Source organism: Ambystoma mexicanum, chromosome 12, assembly GCF_040938575.1.
Source record: "Ambystoma mexicanum isolate Mex_15411 chromosome 12, UKY_AmexF1_1, whole genome shotgun sequence".
Classification (NCBI taxonomy): domain Eukaryota; kingdom Metazoa; phylum Chordata; class Amphibia; order Caudata; family Ambystomatidae; genus Ambystoma; species Ambystoma mexicanum.
Window position 1 is genome coordinate 69,775,859 of NC_090936.1, and position 21,117 is coordinate 69,796,975.

A 21,117-nucleotide genomic window follows, 5' to 3' on the forward strand; every position below is an offset into this window, starting at 1 on the left:
TTCCATCCGTCCGTCCATACATACATACATACATACATACATACATACATCCATCCATTCTATCCTATGGGTAGGGTCAAAGATCATTCTTCTGTTTTCATATACGATTGTTTATTGTCGAATCAGTGGGCGCATTCATTGAAGACAAGGTTGGGAGTCCCATTGTGTATTTAATCATTGGTTGTTGGGAGTTCAGACAAATCTTTATGGTTGTTGTTGGTGTTATGGAAAGAGCCATGTTTTTAGTAATTTGCGGAATGCCATATAGTCTTGGGTGTGTCGGATGTGTGGTGGAAGCGAGTTCCACAGAGTTAAGGCCAATGCTGAGAAAGAGGATCCTCCAAGCCTGACAGAGTTCGTGAATGGGATCACTAAAAGGAGGGCAGAGCTTGATCTTAGGGTGCGGGGTGGGAGGTAAGGTTTTAACTTATTTTGTAGGTATAGTGGGCTGGTCTTGTGCACGATGAGTGATGAACAGGCTCTTGAAAGTGGCCCTTTGTCCAACTGAGAGCCAGTGGAGTCCCCTGAGAGCTGGAGAGATGTGGTCTCTTGGATTCAGGACGAGGAGCAGTTTAGCAGCAGCGTTATGCGCTCTTTGGAGTTTATTAAGGTGGTATATGTTGGGACTCCTAGGTAGTGGGAGTTGGCAAAGTCCAGTCTCGACATTACAATAGACATAACAGCGGCAAGTCTGTTCGGAAAGGAGAGGTAGGGAAAAATGTGCCTGAGAATTTTGAGATGGTAGTGACAGCATTTAGATACATTGTTGACCTGTCGGGAGAGGGTTAGGCCAGAGTCCATAGTGAATCTAAGGTTTTTTACTATGGCTGAGGGGGTGGAGGGTTGGCCCATGGAAGGGGGCCAAGGAAGTGGACGAAGTAGAAGCTTAGTGTTGCCGTACACCATGATACCGGTTTTAGTGGGGTTTAAGAGGAGGTGGCTTATAGTCATCCAGTGGTTGATATCTAGGAGGCAGGCTGCGAGTTGGAGTCTAAGTTGTGGATTTTAAGGATGATTTGGGTATCATCAGCGTAGTTGTAGCATAAGATATTGTGCAGGCGGATAATTCCCAGAAGGTTAGAAATATAGAGGTTGAAAAGGAGAGCAGATAGACATGCACCTTGTGGTTCTCCAGTGTTAAGTGAGCGAGCAGCTGAGACAAAAGAGGAGGGTTATTTGTTTTTTGTTGTTGAGGAAGGAGGCAATCCATTTGGGAGCTGTGCTGATTTGAGCTGCACCCTATAGACTGCCACTGTTTTAAAAACCCTGCTGCCCTTTGTTCTGCTACTGTGTTGATTTTAGCTTAGCTGCCCCCTATATATTGCCACCGTTTGAAAAAAAACCTACTTCCCTATGTTTTGCCACTGTGTTGATTTTAGCTGCTCCCCATATAGTCTGCCACGGTTTTAAAAGTAATGATGCCCTTTGCTTTGCCACTGTGTTGATTTTAGGTGCATTTTGAGTATAGCCACTGCATTGAATTTAGATGCACTTGTGAGTATAGCCAATGTGTTCAAACATAGCTGCATTTTGAGTACCGCCACTGCCTTGAACTTAGGTGCATTTGTGAGTATAACCAATGTGTTTAAACTTAACTGCATTTTTGGAGTATAGACTAGACACTAGGTTGAAAAGGGTACCACTGCCCTTGAATCTTGCCACTGTGTTGCAAGCTAGCTGCCCTGAGAAGTTTGCCACCAACTAACCACTCCTGCACCATGCTCCCCTACCGACCAAGTACCACACACACCCAAAGGGCCGCCACACTAAACACACACATCCACCACACGAACAAACAACCGCAAACAACCCAGACACTACACCTTACCCCTCCGGAAACAACAAGCTTAGTGCACACAATGAAAGCACACTCAGAAAGTTGACATGCACAGAGGCCAGTTTCTGCTAGTTCTGCAAGCCTCACCAGAAGAGCACAACCTCTAATTTATCCATCTTCCCTCACTAACCTACCCAACCCACTTTCCTACAGAGCCACGTGAGCGCCTGGAGACCATGCAAATGGTAGCGGTGCACAGTATAAATCAACATAAGATATTAGTATTTACTTTGCTTTTCCCAGTGGATTTGTACAAAGCGGCTGGATGATCAGATTGGACTGGGTTTCCTTTTGGTTATGAGCCTCATTTTGTACGTATGACCAAAAGTGAACACAAGTATTTTTGAGGATGGCTTCCAACATACGCTCCTCATTTTTTTTTTTTGTAAGAGTAAGTGCATGTGTGCTTTTAACTCATTTTTGTACTTTTGTTTGTGTAATCTTATTCTTTCCAGTTTCCCCGATGGCTCTTTTGAACAGTTTTGATTTCTAATCTCACTGCTGAATGTTCATTTTCTTGTTTGTACTATCTCAAAGTTACGTTGTCACTATCTCTGCTTAGATGCACTCACTGATAGACCACATGTTTCGTTCTGGATAAAGGTGGGAACACGTTCTACTTTCATCACCTCCATCCTTTGGCAATTGTAGTATTATAAAAGTTTGTAAATCTTTCATTAAAGACATTAATCGGCGTTAAAGACTTTACTCGGCTTTGGTCTCCATATTCGATTTTTCTGTAATGAGGATCTACATTCATCAAAACATCAGATCGAATGGTGACATTTTTTCAATCTTAACGTAGCAATTAGAATATGATGATCACTTAATTCAGTTTGCTTAATAAAGAAATATTTGCAGCTATGAAAGATTAAATCCGTCATGAAGATGTAGTTTATGCGTGAGTTAGTGGCACCATTACGCCAATAGAATTTACTAAGGATTTCTCCCTTGACATTGGAAGTCCCGATTCTTTGGTAACATTATTCCACAAACTGACATGCAGTTTTTTCGAATTTTCATGACAAGTGTCTCAGTCAAGGTGGATTTTTTTTCTTCTTTTAGTAAGGCTAGGCACATAGAATTCAAATCCCCTATTACCACTATGTCCCCATCTGGTGTCTCACATTTATAACCTTCTAGTAATGTCCTGAATTTCTGAATAACCATGTCAATCAAGGGATATGAGGGGTTCCAATTCACATTAACCAATCAGAGGTTGTTGGGAAATCTCCCAGGTTGGTCCAGAGCTACTGGGAGTTCGCAGACTCAAAACTCATGCAAGGCCCAACACATTCCCTCAAAGGAACATAGGCCCAGGCAAACAGCAAGTTCAACTGCGCTTTATTACAGCCAAAACCAACAGGGATCAGTACAAGGAAAAGGAAAAGCACCTGGAATGTCTCAGCGATCTCTGGCTCGCAGGCCAGTTTTTAGGGAACATTGCTTCACACAGACGTCATAACCTGGGCCCTTCTCCAGCAAACCTATCGAGCAATTGAATTGAGAATTGAGTGGTAGTCCACCTATAGTGGTCCCTATACGTCTTAGTTCACTGGCTCTCCCATGTCAGATGTCAGACCTGGCCCATCCAATTATTACTACATTTTAACAATGTTGCAGTGTGAGGGTCTGATTATTGGTTCTTGCCCGTTGCTACCTACCCCTAGGGTACTGAACTGTGATTGGCTAGAACTGGTGTCCCCAGGCCTGGGACCTGAATCGATTCCCAGCTCAAGGTGGACCTTCCTAAGGTAATAAGTACAACTATGTGTCTGCATTGTAACATTTGTGTGCACCACCAAAGTCTATGAGAGTTCCCGTGCATATCATGCAACACTTGGCTTCTGCTATAATGACTGGTGGTGTGAGATCGTCTCTCGTTCCCAGTGCACGCCAACGCCCTGGAGTGACTTCTTGGAATGAGATGAGCAATACCCTTTTCCCCACAGTACCTCAAGGTAGAAGAAAATGTTCATGCTGGATGTTCTGCGATGTTGCAGCTCTGGACCTCACCTCCGGATTCCTTGGTCCGGTGACTGAAGGCAGGGCAATAGATGGGGTCACCCAGCAGCAATCTCGAAGGAGGACCTGTAGCATGACTTTCAGCAACTTCTTGGTTCACTCTGCAGTTTTGGTGACTTTTCTGCAGCAACAACAAAGGACACGGATCGCCCAGTCAATCTTCTTCGCTTCCTGCAGTTCCACAATCTGGTGAGGGGGTCTGGGCGAGATGGATCGCATCTCTGGAGTGTCTTTACAAATTCAAAGATTTGGACGGATTCAGCCTTTCCACAGCGATGCACTCGAAATGGGCAGCAGGTCTCCTGGTATTAGGGTTCCACAGCTCTGGAAGCTCCTAGGACCTCGAGAGATGGCTTGTTTCAAAGTTCTTCTTGGGACTGGTTGTTCCCACCAGCCAAAGGAGAGGAGGAGTCCTCTTCGAAGCTCCTCTGTCACATTGAAAACAGGGTCTGGATAGCAGTGGTTACTTCACTGTGTTGCAAAGGGTCTGCAGGCGTCTCTGGTCGTCTTCTTCTTCAGTTACTTCTGTTTCCAGTGGTTGACTTGCTTTTCACTCCAGAAGTCTCACATTTTATACAGTTCCAGTAAACACTCCTCTGCAATCTCTCTCAGCATTTTACAGAAAGGAGCATTTCCAGTTAGGATAGCCAGACCCCTGTGGGAGGGGGACCTATTCAGGCACTCTGGCAAACAAAGGACGGGGGTGGAAAATTCCTCCCCACTTCCTGCCTGGCCAGATTCTCATAAGCCTAGGCAGGGATACCTACTGGTGCCCACCAAAGTCAAAACACACACACTGACCACCCCCTCCCAGAATGGTAGAAAAGAAGGGCTAACAAAAAATAACCATGTTAGTTATGGCGAAAAAAGAAGGGAGGCCCCAAGTTGGTACTTGGGTGGCCCTATTGTGCACTACCGAGGCTATAGACATAGCCTGCAGTACAACAAATACTCAATAGTTGGTAAAACATGTCCACTGCTAATAGCCATAACTAGGTGATTGTCTATGTGACTAAAATGTCACAGGAGCAATGAGAATGGGCATACTAGGTATCCCTTTGGCACTCCACTAAAGGTAGTTTGTGCCAATCTCTCAGACTATAGAGTTTTGGGAGAGATGCTAAATATCTCGAACTGTAGTTACTTGAGGATACAGAAAAATAATATTAAAAGGAGGGCTCTAAGGGTCCCCAGCAACACTGCCCATAAGGAGCTGTGTGCTGCAGTAGTAAAACACAGCTTCTTTTAAGAGATATGGAGCAGACAGACTCCATAGTACAGGTAGAACATAAAGAATAGAGTTCTAAAAGACAGCGCCCAGAAGAATGAATGAGAGGAAAAAGGCTCCACTCATTCAGGTCCAGAACTCCAGCAAAAGTGCTGGAGGTCTCACTATGAGAGGGGATGACGCAAACAATGATAAATCTCCCTAACACTGGCTTCTTTCCTCCTCCTCCTATTGCTGTTGGACAGGTTCAAGTGGTTTTGAACCTGTTCCCCACCTCCTTCATCTGTAACCTCTCCACCACTGAGGGACTCCACTCAGAGACAGGTTTTTAAATGGTCTCTTGCTTCCATCCAACCTGGTCTCATCTCTTTATTCATTGTGTCCTCCCTTCTTCGCATTTCTCTAAGTGTCTAGCCCTCCTCCTTTCGCTTTCTCCACTTGTTTTATCCTTTCCAATTTCTGGCCTCCTCGACACACACTTTGTTCTTCCTCTTCAATCCACCACCTCCCCAGGCTCCATCTCTTCTCTTCTCTCTTCCGCCCCCACCTCTTCCCTTCCCTCTTCTGCCCCCACCTCTCCTCTTCCGTCGCCTCCCTTCATGCTTCCCTCTTTCACCCCCTAATCCACTCTTCTGTCTCCCAACTCCCTATGCTAGCCCCTCCCTCATCTCTCCTTTCTCCGAGGTCCACCTCTGCACTTCTCTTACCTACTCCTTTCCTCCACGTCGTACCACCAAGGTCTGAAGTGCTCTACTCCTGACTCCGACGCCTCCCGAAAGGGACAGCCCCCTGCCCCCCTTTATTCCGTCCACTTCCATGAGGTTGGTCCTTCGGTTTTAATCATGCAAGGCTGTTAATGTGTTGAGTGTTTGCTTGGTGATTGGCCACTGTTTAAGTGAACGATAAATTTGCTGGGTGCTCGCATTCAGCTTGCTGTCTGTGGTGGAAATCTGCACCAGACAACATCCTATTGTATACGGCCTCTATCCTGGATTCCTTCTCTGGGCAGCTGACGTTACTGTGGGTTGCAAGGATTGGGCTCTCTAATATTCTAACGTCTCTTAACTGGTCTTATGTCTATGTAAACCAAAAAAAAAACAACTATTCTAAAGTTATCTAAAAGCCAAAAGGAACATTTAATTTTTACCTATATGTTTGTGTACTGATCTTCTTTCCTTCATTAAAGACCTCTAGGTCATCACTTGAAAGGGTGAAGTCACTGCTGCGGGTCATATAGCCATTAGCACCGCAAGTAACCTACACGTGGGTGCTAATGGCTAAGAATTCTTTTTTAAAAAGGGGATAACTTTCCTGTCTCGTGAGGCCGTGTCGGCAATAGGAGTCCATTTTGGACAATGAGAGCGGATTCTTGTAGCAGATGAGGCATAGCCTGACAGGAGAAAAGTACGGAGGAGGGAGCTAGGGAGGCACAGGGCGAGGGGCGCACAGCCGTGGGGGAGCTCGGAATGCAGGCTTATACCAGAGAATACAGCCTGTGTTCGAATCTCCCTGACTGGCTTGCGCCCCCCGCCGAGGGTGTTAACGGACAATACAGCGTTTCGTATCCAGAAAGGAGTAAACGTCTCTCGCATTTATTTGCTCACAATTGTCACCAGGTAACCAGTCTACTGCGGGAGCAAAATGGAGCCGCTTTATTCTTCACCTGGGCTCCGCTCCCTGCCTGGACATACTAAAGTGAAAGAAGAGGAGCCTTGGCAGGGGAAAAGGGGATACATGGGTGATCAGGGATGTGTGAGTGCATCCCTGCAACGTGAGCAAGAGTTGCTTAAGAAGAATCCCTGTGCACTCTCCCAGCCCTAATACTTGTCTTCTTCCCATGTACCTGTGCATGCATCCAGTGTTGGAATCTGAAGAAGCTATCCTAATCAGTTGTTGCAGAGGTCAGCTGTGCAGGTTCTGGGTCCAAACAGGAGCACTGGTAAGTCTTATTAAAACAACTTTTTGAAAGCTATGTATCCACCAAATAGTTTTGGTGCATGTTCTCTGGTAAGTAGTGCTCACGCCAGTAAGCCAAACGTATCAAAAGGGTTTGTAATCCACACGCTTACTAATGTTAGCACAGCAAGAACTCCTGTAATCAACTTACTGGGTTCTTCTGGTCCCTTACAAGATTCAAGGCAGCCTGTGAAAGTGGCAGCCTGCTAGATGACCGGGTTACTTAAGAAGGCCAAGAGAATCTGGAGCTTCAGCTGCAGGTAAGCGTTTCATACATGATCCAGAACACTAAGCAGGGGGAGCATGGCTATTAATACTCAATGTCCCCAAAATGGCAGTCATTGCCAAAATCTAAACAAATCTAACTGGATTTCAGAAATTCATATCCAAGGTGAGTGCCAAGCTGAAAATTCCATTGGATCTCATAAGATGTTGAGAACAGGTTATCCGTGGACATCAAGGTCCGTTTCTAGTCACCAGTATTGCTCCCTAATGATTATTTGTCCCACACAGCCGTCCCCTCAATGACCCCAGTGCCAGATAGCCAGTCTCCTAGGCACCAGCAACACCACAGGTCTTGGTTGTGTATGTGATAAGAAACCCAGTTAATGGCCCAAGCGGTGTACCAGGGGACCCATGACACCAATGTAGAATGTATTTTGAGACAGCAATTCTCCCCTTGCAACCAAAACCATGTTAATGTGACCATACAGTCACCCTTTGCAAAAACATGTTCACAGAGGTCCTTTCTCTCTAAATGCGCTCCAACCCTTCTTTGAGCACAATCTATCTTTTCTTGCATAGCTGTGTGGTGTGTTGCTTAGCAGTAAGTGTTAGGAAATATTTCCATTTATGTGTAATTTTCCCTCCACTTGTGTACTGCCCCAACTTCTTGCTGTTGTCTGACCATCCTAGCCTGAATTTTTCCAGGGAAGCCGACCTTCTGCTGTACTCTGCTGGGCTTTTTGCTAATTTTGTTATGGGGAAACTGACATGCCCTTAAGACAGTCAGTACTGGGAGACCTTGTTTCCCTTAGTCTTTCAATTTGTTGCTATTCTTTAGCAACATTCTATCAGTGCACAAAGTACCTTACAGTATAGTGCGCTAGGGGCCCCTTTTCGTTTTTAAGGCCCTATACACCCTCAAATGATTTTTTGGTGAATGTACAAATGTGCCATGGACAGAGCTGGTGGCAGCGGTTGCTTTTCATGTATTTTTAACCCTTTTTTATGGTCCATACCACGTTTACCGCATTTGGCCCAGGACAGTGGCCAGTGCCTAAAATGGCCATGCCACAAGATCCTTTGTTCTGCCCTTTGGCCATCTTGTCCCTTTGCCTTCCCTAGGTCGAGCAGACCCAGGAAATTCCTTATTTGGTCATGCAGACCCCCTTCACAAAACCAAAGCTTTCACAGGCTTCTGCATGCCTTGCTTGTGTGCCTCCAGGATGTGGGCTGGACTGTCCAGTTCCAATAGACATTGTGGGTGCTAGGATGTCTGGTGTGCTGGGAATGACTGGGACCACTGTGGTCCGTGATTGGTCCACGTCTGGGATGGCGGTATGTGAGCCGATCTCTCATGGGTCCTCTTCATTTTGGTGCGAAGGAGATTCTGGACAAGAGACGGCATCTTACACCCATTTCAGGCCCATCTCTTGAGATCACTCCAAACTTAGGAAAGGAGCCAAGTATCCTGAAACCAAGAAGCAGTGCCGAGGAACCGCTGGTGACCTGCTGGAAGGTTTGGCACCCTGAGCCAGCTGTCATCCTGTTGGACCCCCTGTTTCTGATTGAACCTAGAAGGTCTGCAAAGGTGCTTCGACCCATTGGAATAGTGGGACTAACTATTCTCGGCACCTCCAACGTAACCTGTAAGCGAGCCTTCTCGGAAGTGTTCCTGGACCACCCAGTTAACTGACCAGCTTGAATGGGACCTTTCCCCTCGAACTGCTGCTGTCTCGAGTTGAAACTTGAGCACTTGGAGACTGTAAGCTCGGAGTATAAGGCACTCCCCCGTCGAGTTTCGTACACCTAGCATTCATAGGTCTGGAATTAGGAGAGTACACCTGAACCCGAGCATACAAGGTCACCGTCACCCAGCTGTGGTGACGAACTTCGTGGGTGACTTGCTGCTGTGCCCACCTCGGCTCTCAGACTTGCTGCAGTGGAATTGGCCTGATCCATTCGTCAGGAGCAGAGACATCGTCACTGTCGCACCACAGAATCATCCCTGGAATGCAGCCCCTGAAAGCAGTAGAGCCGCGCAACTGCAGGAGTTGAACCTGTGACCGAAGTGGACTCGACTGCCGAAGTTTGGTCGGAGTGCGACAAGGGTCGGTGGGTACTTGCAACCTTTACCGGTGGCCCAAGCGCATACATCAATTTTTATGCACGAGTGTCCCCTGAGGGCCACTCTTCTTTATCGAGGTAGCCTGTGCTACCGAGCTGTTCCCACCTGTTGGATACTGTTCTGCCCTCTTGCGGAGACCCCTCCTTGACTAGTGGGAACTTCTTTTTCACTGCCTCACCCACCTCCCTGAGTAGCTACAGCCCCTGCAAGAGACCCTGTTTTGGCTCAGCCGCACAATCGCGTGCACCAGTACCGAAAGTAGCGTTAAGCACAGGGCTAAACTCATTTTAGGATTGGACTGCCTCTCAATTATGGTTTGTAGAGTGAAGGATTGCCAAAACGATATTTGCACTGTATGCTCCCTTTCTTTACAGGTTGTGGACCCTTACGGTTTACTATTCCTTTAGGTCATTGGTGACTGTATATATGTTTAATAGTATTGTGTTCATTTAGTTATTACTGAGAATTGCTTGGTGTATGATTTAAAAGGCCTTTAATAAATGTATATGTATTTTTGATAGATACACCTGACAGAGTAATTTGTAGTGTCATTTACTGTGTGTGCTCATTGTGGGCTTTCAATCACCCTCACCACTCCTGAGACCTAGTCTTGACTGCTGCTAATGCTAGCTTGATTAGTCTGGCTTGTCCAGAAGGTTACCCTGTTCCAAGAAACTAGGCTGGCCACTAGGTGGCCTTCTGTACCTATGCTCACCAGGTCAGAGTTCAGAAATCCATCTCAACAGTAAGGAAGAACGCTTAGAACACCACCTTGTCTGCCCCTACCCCAACTTCCCCATTCGCCTGCACTCCGCACAATCTGTGACCCACCTTTCCTGTCCCTTTTCTTGCTCACCCACCCACTCTCTGCTTCTCTGTTTCCGCTTTGGCAGCCATTCCCTTCATGTTGTCTTCTGCTCCCACTCTCGCCTCCCAATCTGTGCTTCCTGCTCCCCCCTCTCCTCCAACAATCTTGCTGCCATTCATCCATTTGGCAATTACCTTTTCAGCCTACCTTGGAGTGTGACATTTGTCAACCTTGTTTGTATTTTCACTTCTACACAATGTCAATCAGAAGTAATGATTACAGGGTAAACAATGTAATATATCAGCACAAAACTGTATATGTCAATTTTGCTGAGGTATTATGTTAAGTTTTATACCATGCCAGTCACTGCCATAGTGGTGTAAGAACACTTAGACTTGCCCACAGACCAACATATTGCGCCTTCATCGGGGGTAACCAGAGTGTGGTCTTTCAGAGAAAGCAAAAAGAGGCTACAAGGAGGGGACAAGTTGAGCTAGAGTAGTACAGAAATTCAACTGTTGGAAAGATCAAATGGGTTGAGAGGGCGATAAAATGATTGCGGTAGCACAGGTGCATATTTAGTCAATGATGGTGGATTACAATGGAATGCAGATCATAAGGAAGTGAAATACAGCCAGCTAGTGACCAAGAGCATTTTGCAGTGACGGCACTTTCTAGTACTATTTGGACGGCATTGGAATTAGTTGCAGTATGGATACGTGATAGCTTGAGATTTGCTCAGGATTTCCCTTGAAGCCTTAATTGATAGGGACATTTTAATAGTCACTTGAAAAACCACAGCAGAGTTTTTTCTGGGACTGCCAAGCCAACTGTCTGGTTGGAGTCAAGAAATGGGTGCGGAAAGATAAATGAGCAGAAACTTGAGAAGGATGGAACCAATAGTTGGCAGACCACATCCCTCAGAGTGACATTCCTGAAGGGCTATGCATAGAGAGACTTTCTCTTGGTGGTGTTGTGGCAATGGGTCATTAAATAACCGGGGAGTCAGCAATCCCATCAATGTGAGCAGGTCCATCTATCTGAATATAAAGGTCAGCAAAAGTCACGTATTGCAGGCTGGCTCTTTTGGCTTATGAAGAAATCACGCGAGGAGTGGGTCTTCTTGAAAGTGATGTGGCTTGGAATAACTGCTTATAAACCCCATTTAAGAAGCTGTAAAAAGCACCACCAATGAGTAATTTCTCAATATTAACGAGAGAGAGAGACTTCAGAGAGCAGTTGACCCCACCAGGAGGAGAAACCGCAATGATGCATCGAAGGACGAGATGATTGGCAGGCACAATAGCCGATATCACATATTGAACCCCCAGGGCAGCAAGGAAGAGCAGAAACTGGTGTATGCTAGAGGACCGACAGCAAGAAATCATTACACTTATGTATAGGAGGCAGAAAACCTAGCCACATTGTGCACGCGGTGCCACCAGGGGGGAGCAGAGTAGGAGACTAGGATCTGAGTGCTTGTGCGCTTCATCAGAGACATCCAACAAGGTAGAGGGCAAAGGCTCACAAGAGCAAATCAACCCATCAGGCATAATGCAGGAAGGTGCTGAGAACACAGAGGTCAACCTCAACGCCACGGGAAAGAAGAAAACCTGGAACAGGGAGCAGAAGTGGAATCGTCAGTACGTGAAATGAGTGAAGGAGCAACAGCACAGAAGGTTCAGAGAATGCTCCAACAAAAGGAGAAACTGCTGCAAGTTGAAGTGACATGTTATCAGTTCGGAAGGTGTTATAACCCATACAAAATGAAGGAATGGAAACCAACTTTAAATACATGTAGAGAAACTGTTTAAAGAGAAGATGCAGTGTCCTCTTTACAAGAGAAAAACCTGCAGCTATTTCCCTTCAGCTTAGACACAAAATCGCTTGCATGAGTTGCTGTAGATTTTTCTAAGTCAGCATTCACTAGGGTTAGAAAACGCGTAAACCGTAAAACGGCTTTGGTTGTTGAGCCCCACATACATGCTAGCCATAGCCATTACCTACATTCAACAGAGTCATTCGCATGTTGAATTTTGAATATTTCATTACGTTGCACTTCAAAATAAGTACAGTAAATGGTCAAATGCTTGAGTGTTTCATGTGAGTCGGTCACTTTAAAGAATCTACAAGTGTCTCCAGACCCGGTTTCATTTGACTTTATCCAGTTTTTTGTTCTCTCTAGGGTTGGAAGTTGGTTAAGTTTGAACCTTAAGTACATATCTATGGCTATAGAACAAGGGAATTGCTGAAGATATTGCTTATGGGGAGAGCGAACTGTAGCAAATTTGGCAGCTTCCTTGTAGGACTTTAATTTTTACATAGCGCTTAGACTTTTACACCAGTCATAGGCAAATAGTCGGTTCTTGACGTGTGCTTAGCGAAATTCAAGATCGGCGGGAGTTAATGCTATCTCATCCAAGAGAGCTTCCATTTTTCTATGATATTTTTCAATGGAAGGAGGTTTGAGGTGATTAATCATCCTCCCCAGATCTTCATATAAAGAATTTTGGAGTGGATATAGCATTTTTGCAAAATTTGTTAGTTGTCGCCTGTTATAGCAGGCAGACAATGATATCAGTCCTAATTCCTGTCTTAGAACCGCATTTGGGAGCGAGTTAACCAGACGCAACACGCCCTTCCAAATGCGACCGTGTAATTGATCCAAGAAGGGATTTATATTGGCCAAGCACATGTCAAGGGTGTACAATAAAATCGCCTCGACTTTAAGGATGTAAAATTCATATAATGGAAGCAATGAGAACTTACAGTACTTGGCTAATATCATGCGCATTTGTGTTGATAAAGTTTTTGCTTTTTGATTCAAGGTGTTCTTCCAAATTGATATTGCATTTGAGTCGGATATCAAATAACCCAAATATCGAATTGTGGAAGTCCGTGGAATAGAAATCGAACCAATGGTCCAAATCCTTGGACAGAACCGTTTCTTTAAGTTATTAAATAGAAAGATGTTCAATTTCCCTGCGTTAAACTGCAAATTGTGGGATAGACAATATTCAGCAAACAATGATAGCTTTGTTTGCAAACCTGATGGTGTTCGATCGAAAATGACTACATCGTCGGTGAATTCTGGATTTTCAAGTGGCTTAGTCGAGCTGGGTGGCTGATTTGTTGCAACCATATATCATTGATGCTGCAAAGATATAAATTAAACAGGGTGGCAGCCAAGTTGCAACCCTGTTTAACCCCTAGTGCAATCGCAATTGGACCCGTGGTAGCTCCGGCCAGATTGACTAATAAAATGCACGGTGTTGGTGTGCAATTTGGCAATTAGATATATAAGATGATCTTGAATGCCCATAGCCCGCATTTTTTGCCAAAGAAGGCCACGCACAACGCAATCAAAGGTGGCAGTTAAATCCACTGAGACCATGTATATAATGATAATGACCCTGTGAATATTGGCCCTGTGTCTGGAATCTTCGATTTGGCAAGTAAATGTGCCATGGTGTGTAGCATTAAGAGAGGTTCCCATCCGTGCTCTGAAGCCAATCTGGAAGCGAGATAAGGTATTGTTGGTTTTCAAAAATAATTTGAGTTCCCGTAAAAGTAAGATGGCAAAAACTTTAGCAAACGCATCAATGCAATGGGCCGGTAATTGGCGGGATTGCTCCTTTGCCCCTTTTTATAAATGGCAACAATGATAGAACCCAGCCATGAAGATGGAATGACTAGGGATGATAGCACATTGTCAAATTGGGGTTTCAATACGTTAGCCCAAAGTGATGACTGTCGTTTCAGAACACAGGGAGGAATCCTGTCTGGGCCGGCTGCTTTTGAATAATTGAGAGCGTTGATGGCACACTCAATATCTTGGAGTGACCATGAGATTATTGGCGCTTGTGGAATAATTGCGTTAACGGTGGAAAAACGTGGGGCAACCGCAAATTGGTGCTCATAAAAGTTTGCCCATGTTGCAGCAGTAATCATGGAAGCCTGGTTTTTATGTAATTTACTGGCGTCTGACCTCAGAATTGCCCGTGTTGATCTCCGGTCGTTACGACATAAAGAATTAATTATCTTTTGGTTGTTGAGATTGTGTATGTATAATTTAATATTTTTACATTTGTTGCAATATGTAGTGCAGATAGTTTTCAACATTCGTCTGGTGTACAGTTGATTTTTAAAAAAATGTACGTATTTCTGCATTTTTGGTTCGCTTCGCTAGAAGGCGTTCTGGACAGCCATTTGGTTGATTTGTTGCATTGGAATTGTTTGTTTCATTTTGGATCATAACCATTGTTTGCGTTAACATCTGCAAATACTTGGTTGGATCTTTGTCAATTAATTGACACTTTCCAGAACTGTCCAGAAGTCCCTCAAGCCATTTGTCAATGCAAACGTTAATTCTATAGCATAGATGGTTGTTCCATCTTATTGAAAGCTGTAGTCTGTCATCTTCCAAGAATCCCTGATTCAAATCATGGGCTAAAACAGTGACATCAATATATATGGTCAACGAAATTAGCATATGGTAACCAAATTCCGGATCTATAGTTAAGATGTCAGTACAACACTCTTGTAAGTTCGCAGAGATAGCAAGATGATCTATACGAGATCCCAGTGGCCCCCTCTTCCAGGTATAGTCTATGCCTGGATTTTGATTAGGGAGAAATGTTAGATCCCAATATTCTAAGTGCCGATTCCACATTGATCCCCTACCATGTGACGATAGGGCTAGCTCATTGACCATATTGGTGAAGGGTTGCTTCCAACATTCAGCGTTAAAAGTCGCTGCCGATAATTATCCGCAGGCAGCATATTTAACGAGTACTTTGTCTAAAAGTATCTAATTGATCAAAAGCACTGTTAGTTTTGAGACGATTGGGGTTGTGATATAAAGATACACAAAAAGTCATCTACTAAGGAAGGTTGGAAGGATATGACAGCAGCTACAAACAGTGGGGATTCGTAGACTACATGAGTAGTGAAGTGGAATTTGGTATTTATACAAATAGCAATTTCACCATGCGGACGACCACTTGGACCACGATCAGCCGGTTTTTGAAGGACTTGGAAGCCGGGCAGTATGATGTCGTGCATTGCCATAGTTTCTTGACAGAATAGTATGTCGCAATTTCTGACATCAAGCTTCTTATTGAACCAAGAGTAAAGATTTGTAAAACCACATGAATTCCATGAAAAAATGGAAATCTTGTGGGACTTGTTAAGTGGGAATGTTGTCCATGGCGGGGTTTAGTGTGGAAGCCAAGGAGGATAACCATGACCAATCCTTACTGGCATTTGAAAGGTCAACCAATTGACTAATTACTTCTGGATGAATCCCGCCCTGATCTTTTGGGGCGACTGTGGTTATTGGTGTTGGAACAGGTTGTCCAAGTGGTGTTTCATTGAATGCTATGGCCTCATCAAGAATTTCAAATGTTATCGGCAGGAGGCCAATCGTTTGCAGTTCACTCCTGTGTTGCCATATCAAATCAGAAATAATGGTGGTTTGCACTTTACATACCATTCTGTAGTTTTGAGTTTGAGGAAGAGTAATCCATTCTATGTCATCTGAATGGAGCGTCCTAAGGGCTGGAATTTGCCTAAAGGTCTTCAGCAAGGCAGACAGATTAAGACGTCTATTGCCATAAATGTCCGGATCGGACTCCCAGCCAAATATAGTGGGAAAAGATGTATTAGTTTTGTTTATAGGCTTTGAAGAGTCTGCACGTTCATATGGAATCTTTTCAACTGGTTGGCCTTCCATTTGAAGGACATTTTGCATGTTTGCATGATCAAATTGGTCAGGGTTAGTATCCCTTACCAGAGGTAAGTTAGATTGTGGACAACCAATTGCTTTGTTGGACTGCATCTTTGATGTTTGTGTCACTTCATGGAGGGAGGGAGATTGGTGTAGTTCTTTCCCTGCCTGGGCCACTTTAATAGCAATGGGCTTAAAAAAGGCTGATAGCTGGGTTTGAGCAGTAGTCAGTGTTTTGTCATAATGCACAGGGAGTCTACAAGATGTAGGCCCTTTTGTTTCCTTACGATTTCTCACATTATTCTTTTCTTTGTGATTTATGGTTGTCAAGCCTGTATGAATACTTTCTGAGGCAGGCTGGCAGGCTTTTTTTGATACACTAAGGGAAGCAAGTGAGGAAGGGCCTAGTTCATTGGCTGGAAGCTGTTTGACTTCCTGTGCAGTACTGCCAATTCGTATAGAGTCAGAGTTTTTATTTTTCTTATTGTCATTTTTGCTTTTTTTGTTTATTTTTGGGGTAGATGGTTTTGCCACAGAAGGCGGTGGCTGCCTATCCTCCTTCCTCTTTAGAGCTCTAAAAAAGAGGAGCTTTTCTTTGCGAGAGGTAAAGAATTGGCCAGCACTGGCTGAATCGCCAATCTTAACCTTGGCTTTGCCATCTGGAACCGTTTGTTCGCTCCTGGATTCCAAAAAGAGGTTGGTAAAAGCAGACAGACTGTCCGGATGGAAAATTGCATCCACCTCCAAGTCCTCTTGGAACTCTTCACACTCAGTTGGGCAGTCGATAGGATTCTTTTGAACAAAGAAAAGTATTTGATCAATCTTCTCTGGGTTCATGTTAACCATTTGACATAACTGGGCATGAGTGAGGATACGATGGTGAGGAGGAGCCAAAGGAGCAGCAACCGTTTGGGCAAAGGATTGCGCAAATGAATACGTGTTTGGCTGAGTTGGAGGCAACATAGCTGGCAAAACCACCTGTTCCCTCGATTCGTTTTGAGTAGCTATATTCGCAAATTCCACCTTTGCTAAGTTGTCAGTGAATACGGGTGCTCGCCCACCAATCGGGGGATTTATACCTTCCAAGCGGATAGAGTCGGCAAAAATAAAGCCTTCCAATTGGTTGAGTTTAAATAATATTTCATTCATTGAGGACTTGCAATCCCTAAGTTCGTAATGGGTGTATTTGTGACCTTTATCAAGTAGATTCAAGATACGTGTTAGAACTGGGTTCGAGGCCTCTAAGGACTGCAGGTCATCTGAAGGATCCAACAGATCAAAGCCCAAAGGGGGGATAGAGGGCCTAGAAGTAGGAGAAGAGGCAACCTCAGCTACCGGAGAAGTTGGATCTGTTTTGGCCGACAGGGGCAACTCTTTGGGCAGATCCGTTGTAACTGGAGGGTTACTGGGCGTTATTGAGCTAGAGAAAATGTTAGAGATATCTAGCGTTGCACTTTCCTCGCAGTACAAGTGAACATCGGCTCTTTTGCAGCTAGGAAGGGCAACTGGGGTGGAGGGACCATCCGACAAGCGAACCCGTTTTTCGAGGGCCGCAAGAACTGCCGGGGCGAGAATGGAATTACCAGAGGGCGAGGTATTCAATGGGTCATTTGATTCCTCCCCCATAAATGCTGGCTCGTCCATTCTCATACTCAAGAAGCTCTTTCTGGATGAGGACTGGCGAGCCAGAGCCCCCCCTTTGAAGCAATTGACTGTTTGGACAGAGATGGCATTACTAATTCCGCCTGAGAACATGCATATGCAAAGGCCACTTCGTGGCAGATTATATTGTTTGCCGCAGCAGAAGTCCAGGCGGATGGAATGCTTTGTTCGTCCTGAAGTTGCTCCATATTTACCATCTCAACAATTGGAGAACGATTAGAGGAAACTGTTTTTTTTTATTTTTAGAATTCTTTTTAGCCGTTTTGCAAGGGGGGCGACCACTGCGTAAGGAATAAACCATAGGGACTGTACCATAGGGAACCCAATGCCCTTCAAAATTAGTTACACATTAGCAAAGCACCTTTGTTGAGTGGAAGATTATTTTCCAGGTTGAAACAAACACTAGAGCAATGTAATAGATAATACACCCATCGTTAAGAGGTTTACCATGCGTCTGCTGTGGCTGCAGCGCGACCTCAACACCACCAGATTGAGTGGATGTTTGGTTGGGCGAGGTCACGATGATGCATAGAATGTACAAAAGCCCCTTCAATGGAAAAAAGCCCAGTTGGTCACTGTGAGAGGCACTCTGACCCAGAATTAACCGCCCTCCAGTTTTGCTTTGAATAATAAACAAATTAAGACTTTGTGCGCAAGGTGGAATACCAACCTCACCCAGAGTTGGTTGGGCTGGCTTCATATATTAGTTATCATTTGGACCCTTAGGAGCACCCAGCGCCCCCGCGCACCGTGAACAGTCAACAGTACTTCCACGGTGCGCGCACAGGGGCGGGTACGCTGGATGCTCGTGCTTTATGCGGGCCAGGGGGCGTTGCCACAGCAGGGGCGGAGAGGCGTCACAGGGACACACCTTCAAAGAAGAAGAAAGACAATTTAGGCAATCCGTCCTATGTTAAATGTTTACAGCATTCGTGTATGACAATGGAGGAGGCGTGTCTTAACCAATTAAGAGGATGTGCCCCTTCCCGCAAACATAACGTGAACACAACGTAGAAATAAATGGAAAGTCCCCAAACACAACGTGATGACCACAATGTGCACAATGGTGCGCACCTCTCGTGAGATCAAAGGTGTGGTTTGACTAAAACAGCAAGCAGTCACCTTAGTCTCCTTTTGTATAGTGCAGGCGGCGTGTGCAACCAATAAAGACTTCCTGGCAGGTCCAAACTCTCGTGGAGTTAAGCAATTGCACAAACGCCAGCCTCTTCCAAGTAAACGTCCAGCAGCACCCGGTGCCAGTCAACAGTACTTCTGAGTACTTCCGCGGTGCGCGCACGGGTGCGCTGGATGCTCGTGCTTTATGCGGGCCAGGGGGCATTGCCACAGCAGGGGCAGAGAGGCGTCACAGGGACACAACTTTGTTTCCTTTTGTATAGTCCAGGCGGCGTGTGCAACCAATAAAGACTTCCTGGCAGGTCCAGACTCTCGTGGAGTTAAGCAATTGCACAAACGCCAGCCACTTCAAAGTACACATCCAGCAGCACCCGGCGCCAGTCAACAGTACTTCCACGGTGCGGTAGCACCCTTGTTAAAATGCAGTTGGCTTCTAAAATGTTCTTGTCTGTTTTAGTACCTATTTGGTATTTTGAAAATTGTACATCCATGTACTTTTTTTTCCACCCGCAAGCCACTTCCGGTGATGTCACATGGTTACCGAGTAAATAATAACATCCAGGTCAAAGGTCATGTGACATTTCCTGTAATGTCACCCGTTTTGTGGTGCCACCCACACTACCCCTGGCATTTTTGTGAATCGTGTCCCTGGTCACACTATCATTTGAATGTCAAAACCATCATGGCATGTAGTAAGAAAGCAAAGAAAATGGACTTAAATAAAAGTGGGAAATATTGATTAAAAAAACTAAAATAAATACCTATGGACTCCAAATAGTCTCCTTCGTGAGAATGCTTGTAGAGGAAGAAATGGTAGCGTGCTGCATCCTTTGGGATCCTCTTGGGTAAGTCCTTCACTTCCGTGCTCTCGACGTCGGACAAAATGATGGTTTCATTCTTTATGTCGATTTCCTATAAATAAGAGAAACAAAAAGACAACAAAACGAATGCGTTAAAAAAAAAAAATGTAGTAGGTTTAGGTAGTACGCCCGTTTAAATGCCTGGCCACACAAATGTACTTATGCGATCTCACAGCGTGGAGACCTTGGAAAATACAACACAGCGAGGTTTCAACACTTATTATTGTTCTTAAATGGAATGGGTTGGAGGATCGCCAGTCAAACGGTGAACACAAAACGGGTATTTGAATACAACAGTGACAAGATGGGGTCTACTCTAAGGGAAATTGGAGTCCTTGGTCCAAAGTCCAGTCCCTATGCTAAATTGCAAGCAGCTCTATGGGTATCAGTGCCAAGGAGCGTACTGGCCTGGTGAGATGAACCAGGGATGCTGATCCAAGTGAACCTTTACCACAGCAAACTTATTATTGCCATCTCTCTTACTCCAAGGGTCTCGGAATTCTTTAACGAGGCAAAACCTTTACCTCCCCCTACCTGTCAAAAGAAGTTCTCATGGGGAGGATTGTCTGATCCCTTTGCTATGTTTTTGTCTGGCTATAGTAATTATGACCTCCCATACTCCCACAGCCAAAATTTTCTCCAAGCATGCAAACGTCGTAAGTTTGTGTTATTGTCTTGGAAGCTGTATTTGGGCTGGAGCCCTCATCATGCTACTCTTTTGCCAGCCTCTGGCACAAGGCTACCAACAGGCTCTCTACTCCAGCCTTTCCTGTTCTTGAAAACCATCAAAATAGTGTGTATAGTGCAGACCTATGCAGTAAGTAGTCTGCAGGTGCCAGGTGTCACAAAGAGGAAGAAAGAACAGAACAAAAGACATTGCCATGACGTCTTAAATGGAAAATATGATTTAAAAACGTACAAAAGCACTGGCCACCAGGGGGCGCACGGGTGATGTCGTGCCCAGTCTGAGCTCGCTCATCAGAGGTCCTGCGAGAGGTCTGCGCCCCTACTTCTAGGACCCCCCCCCCACAGCTGAGACTCGAGACGAGGCTTTGGGAAGGTGCCCCCCGCCAGTGGCAAAAACCCCGGAGCAAATTGGTGGAGTTTTCGCCCAGCACCGATCAACTGAAGTGCTCCCCCGTTTCCACATCGAAACGAAAGCGTGGAGCCCAGCGTAGGCCCCGCCTAGCAGGAGCTCTGCGGAGGCCTTGCTTCTAAATACAGGCAGCTTCGAGTGACTGGAAGCAGCAGCGGCACAGCACACATATTGCGCCTTCCCCCCTGCACAGTTCCGAACGGCGGATCGGCAGAGAAAGCCGTGGACATTGGAGCACCGACGGTGCGCGGAGGTGCGCTCCCGGTCTGCGGGGAGGCCCCGTCTGCGCACGGCTCGTGTGGGCTGTAGCGGTAAGGGGACCTACAAATCTGCAGCGGGGCGGCTCTCACCCCCGGCGGATGAGCCGCGGATAGTTTCACGGATTTGGGAGCTCGAAAGACCGCCCTACACCGCCCTGCGCCCTCTCAACAGT

At 45.5% G+C, this 21,117-nt stretch overlaps 1 protein-coding gene across 1 annotated transcript in view; it reads right to left on the reverse strand.

Moving 5' to 3' along the window:
- The window catches only part of TWF1 (twinfilin actin binding protein 1), a 181,194-nt gene that overhangs the window by 15,870 nt on the left and 144,207 nt on the right, over window positions 1-21,117 (reverse strand). Inside the window, exon 7 of the mRNA XM_069628015.1 lies at window positions 19,490-19,640. Coding sequence (XP_069484116.1) covers window positions 19,490-19,640 — 151 coding nt within the window. The remainder of the gene's footprint in view (window positions 1-19,489; window positions 19,641-21,117) is intronic.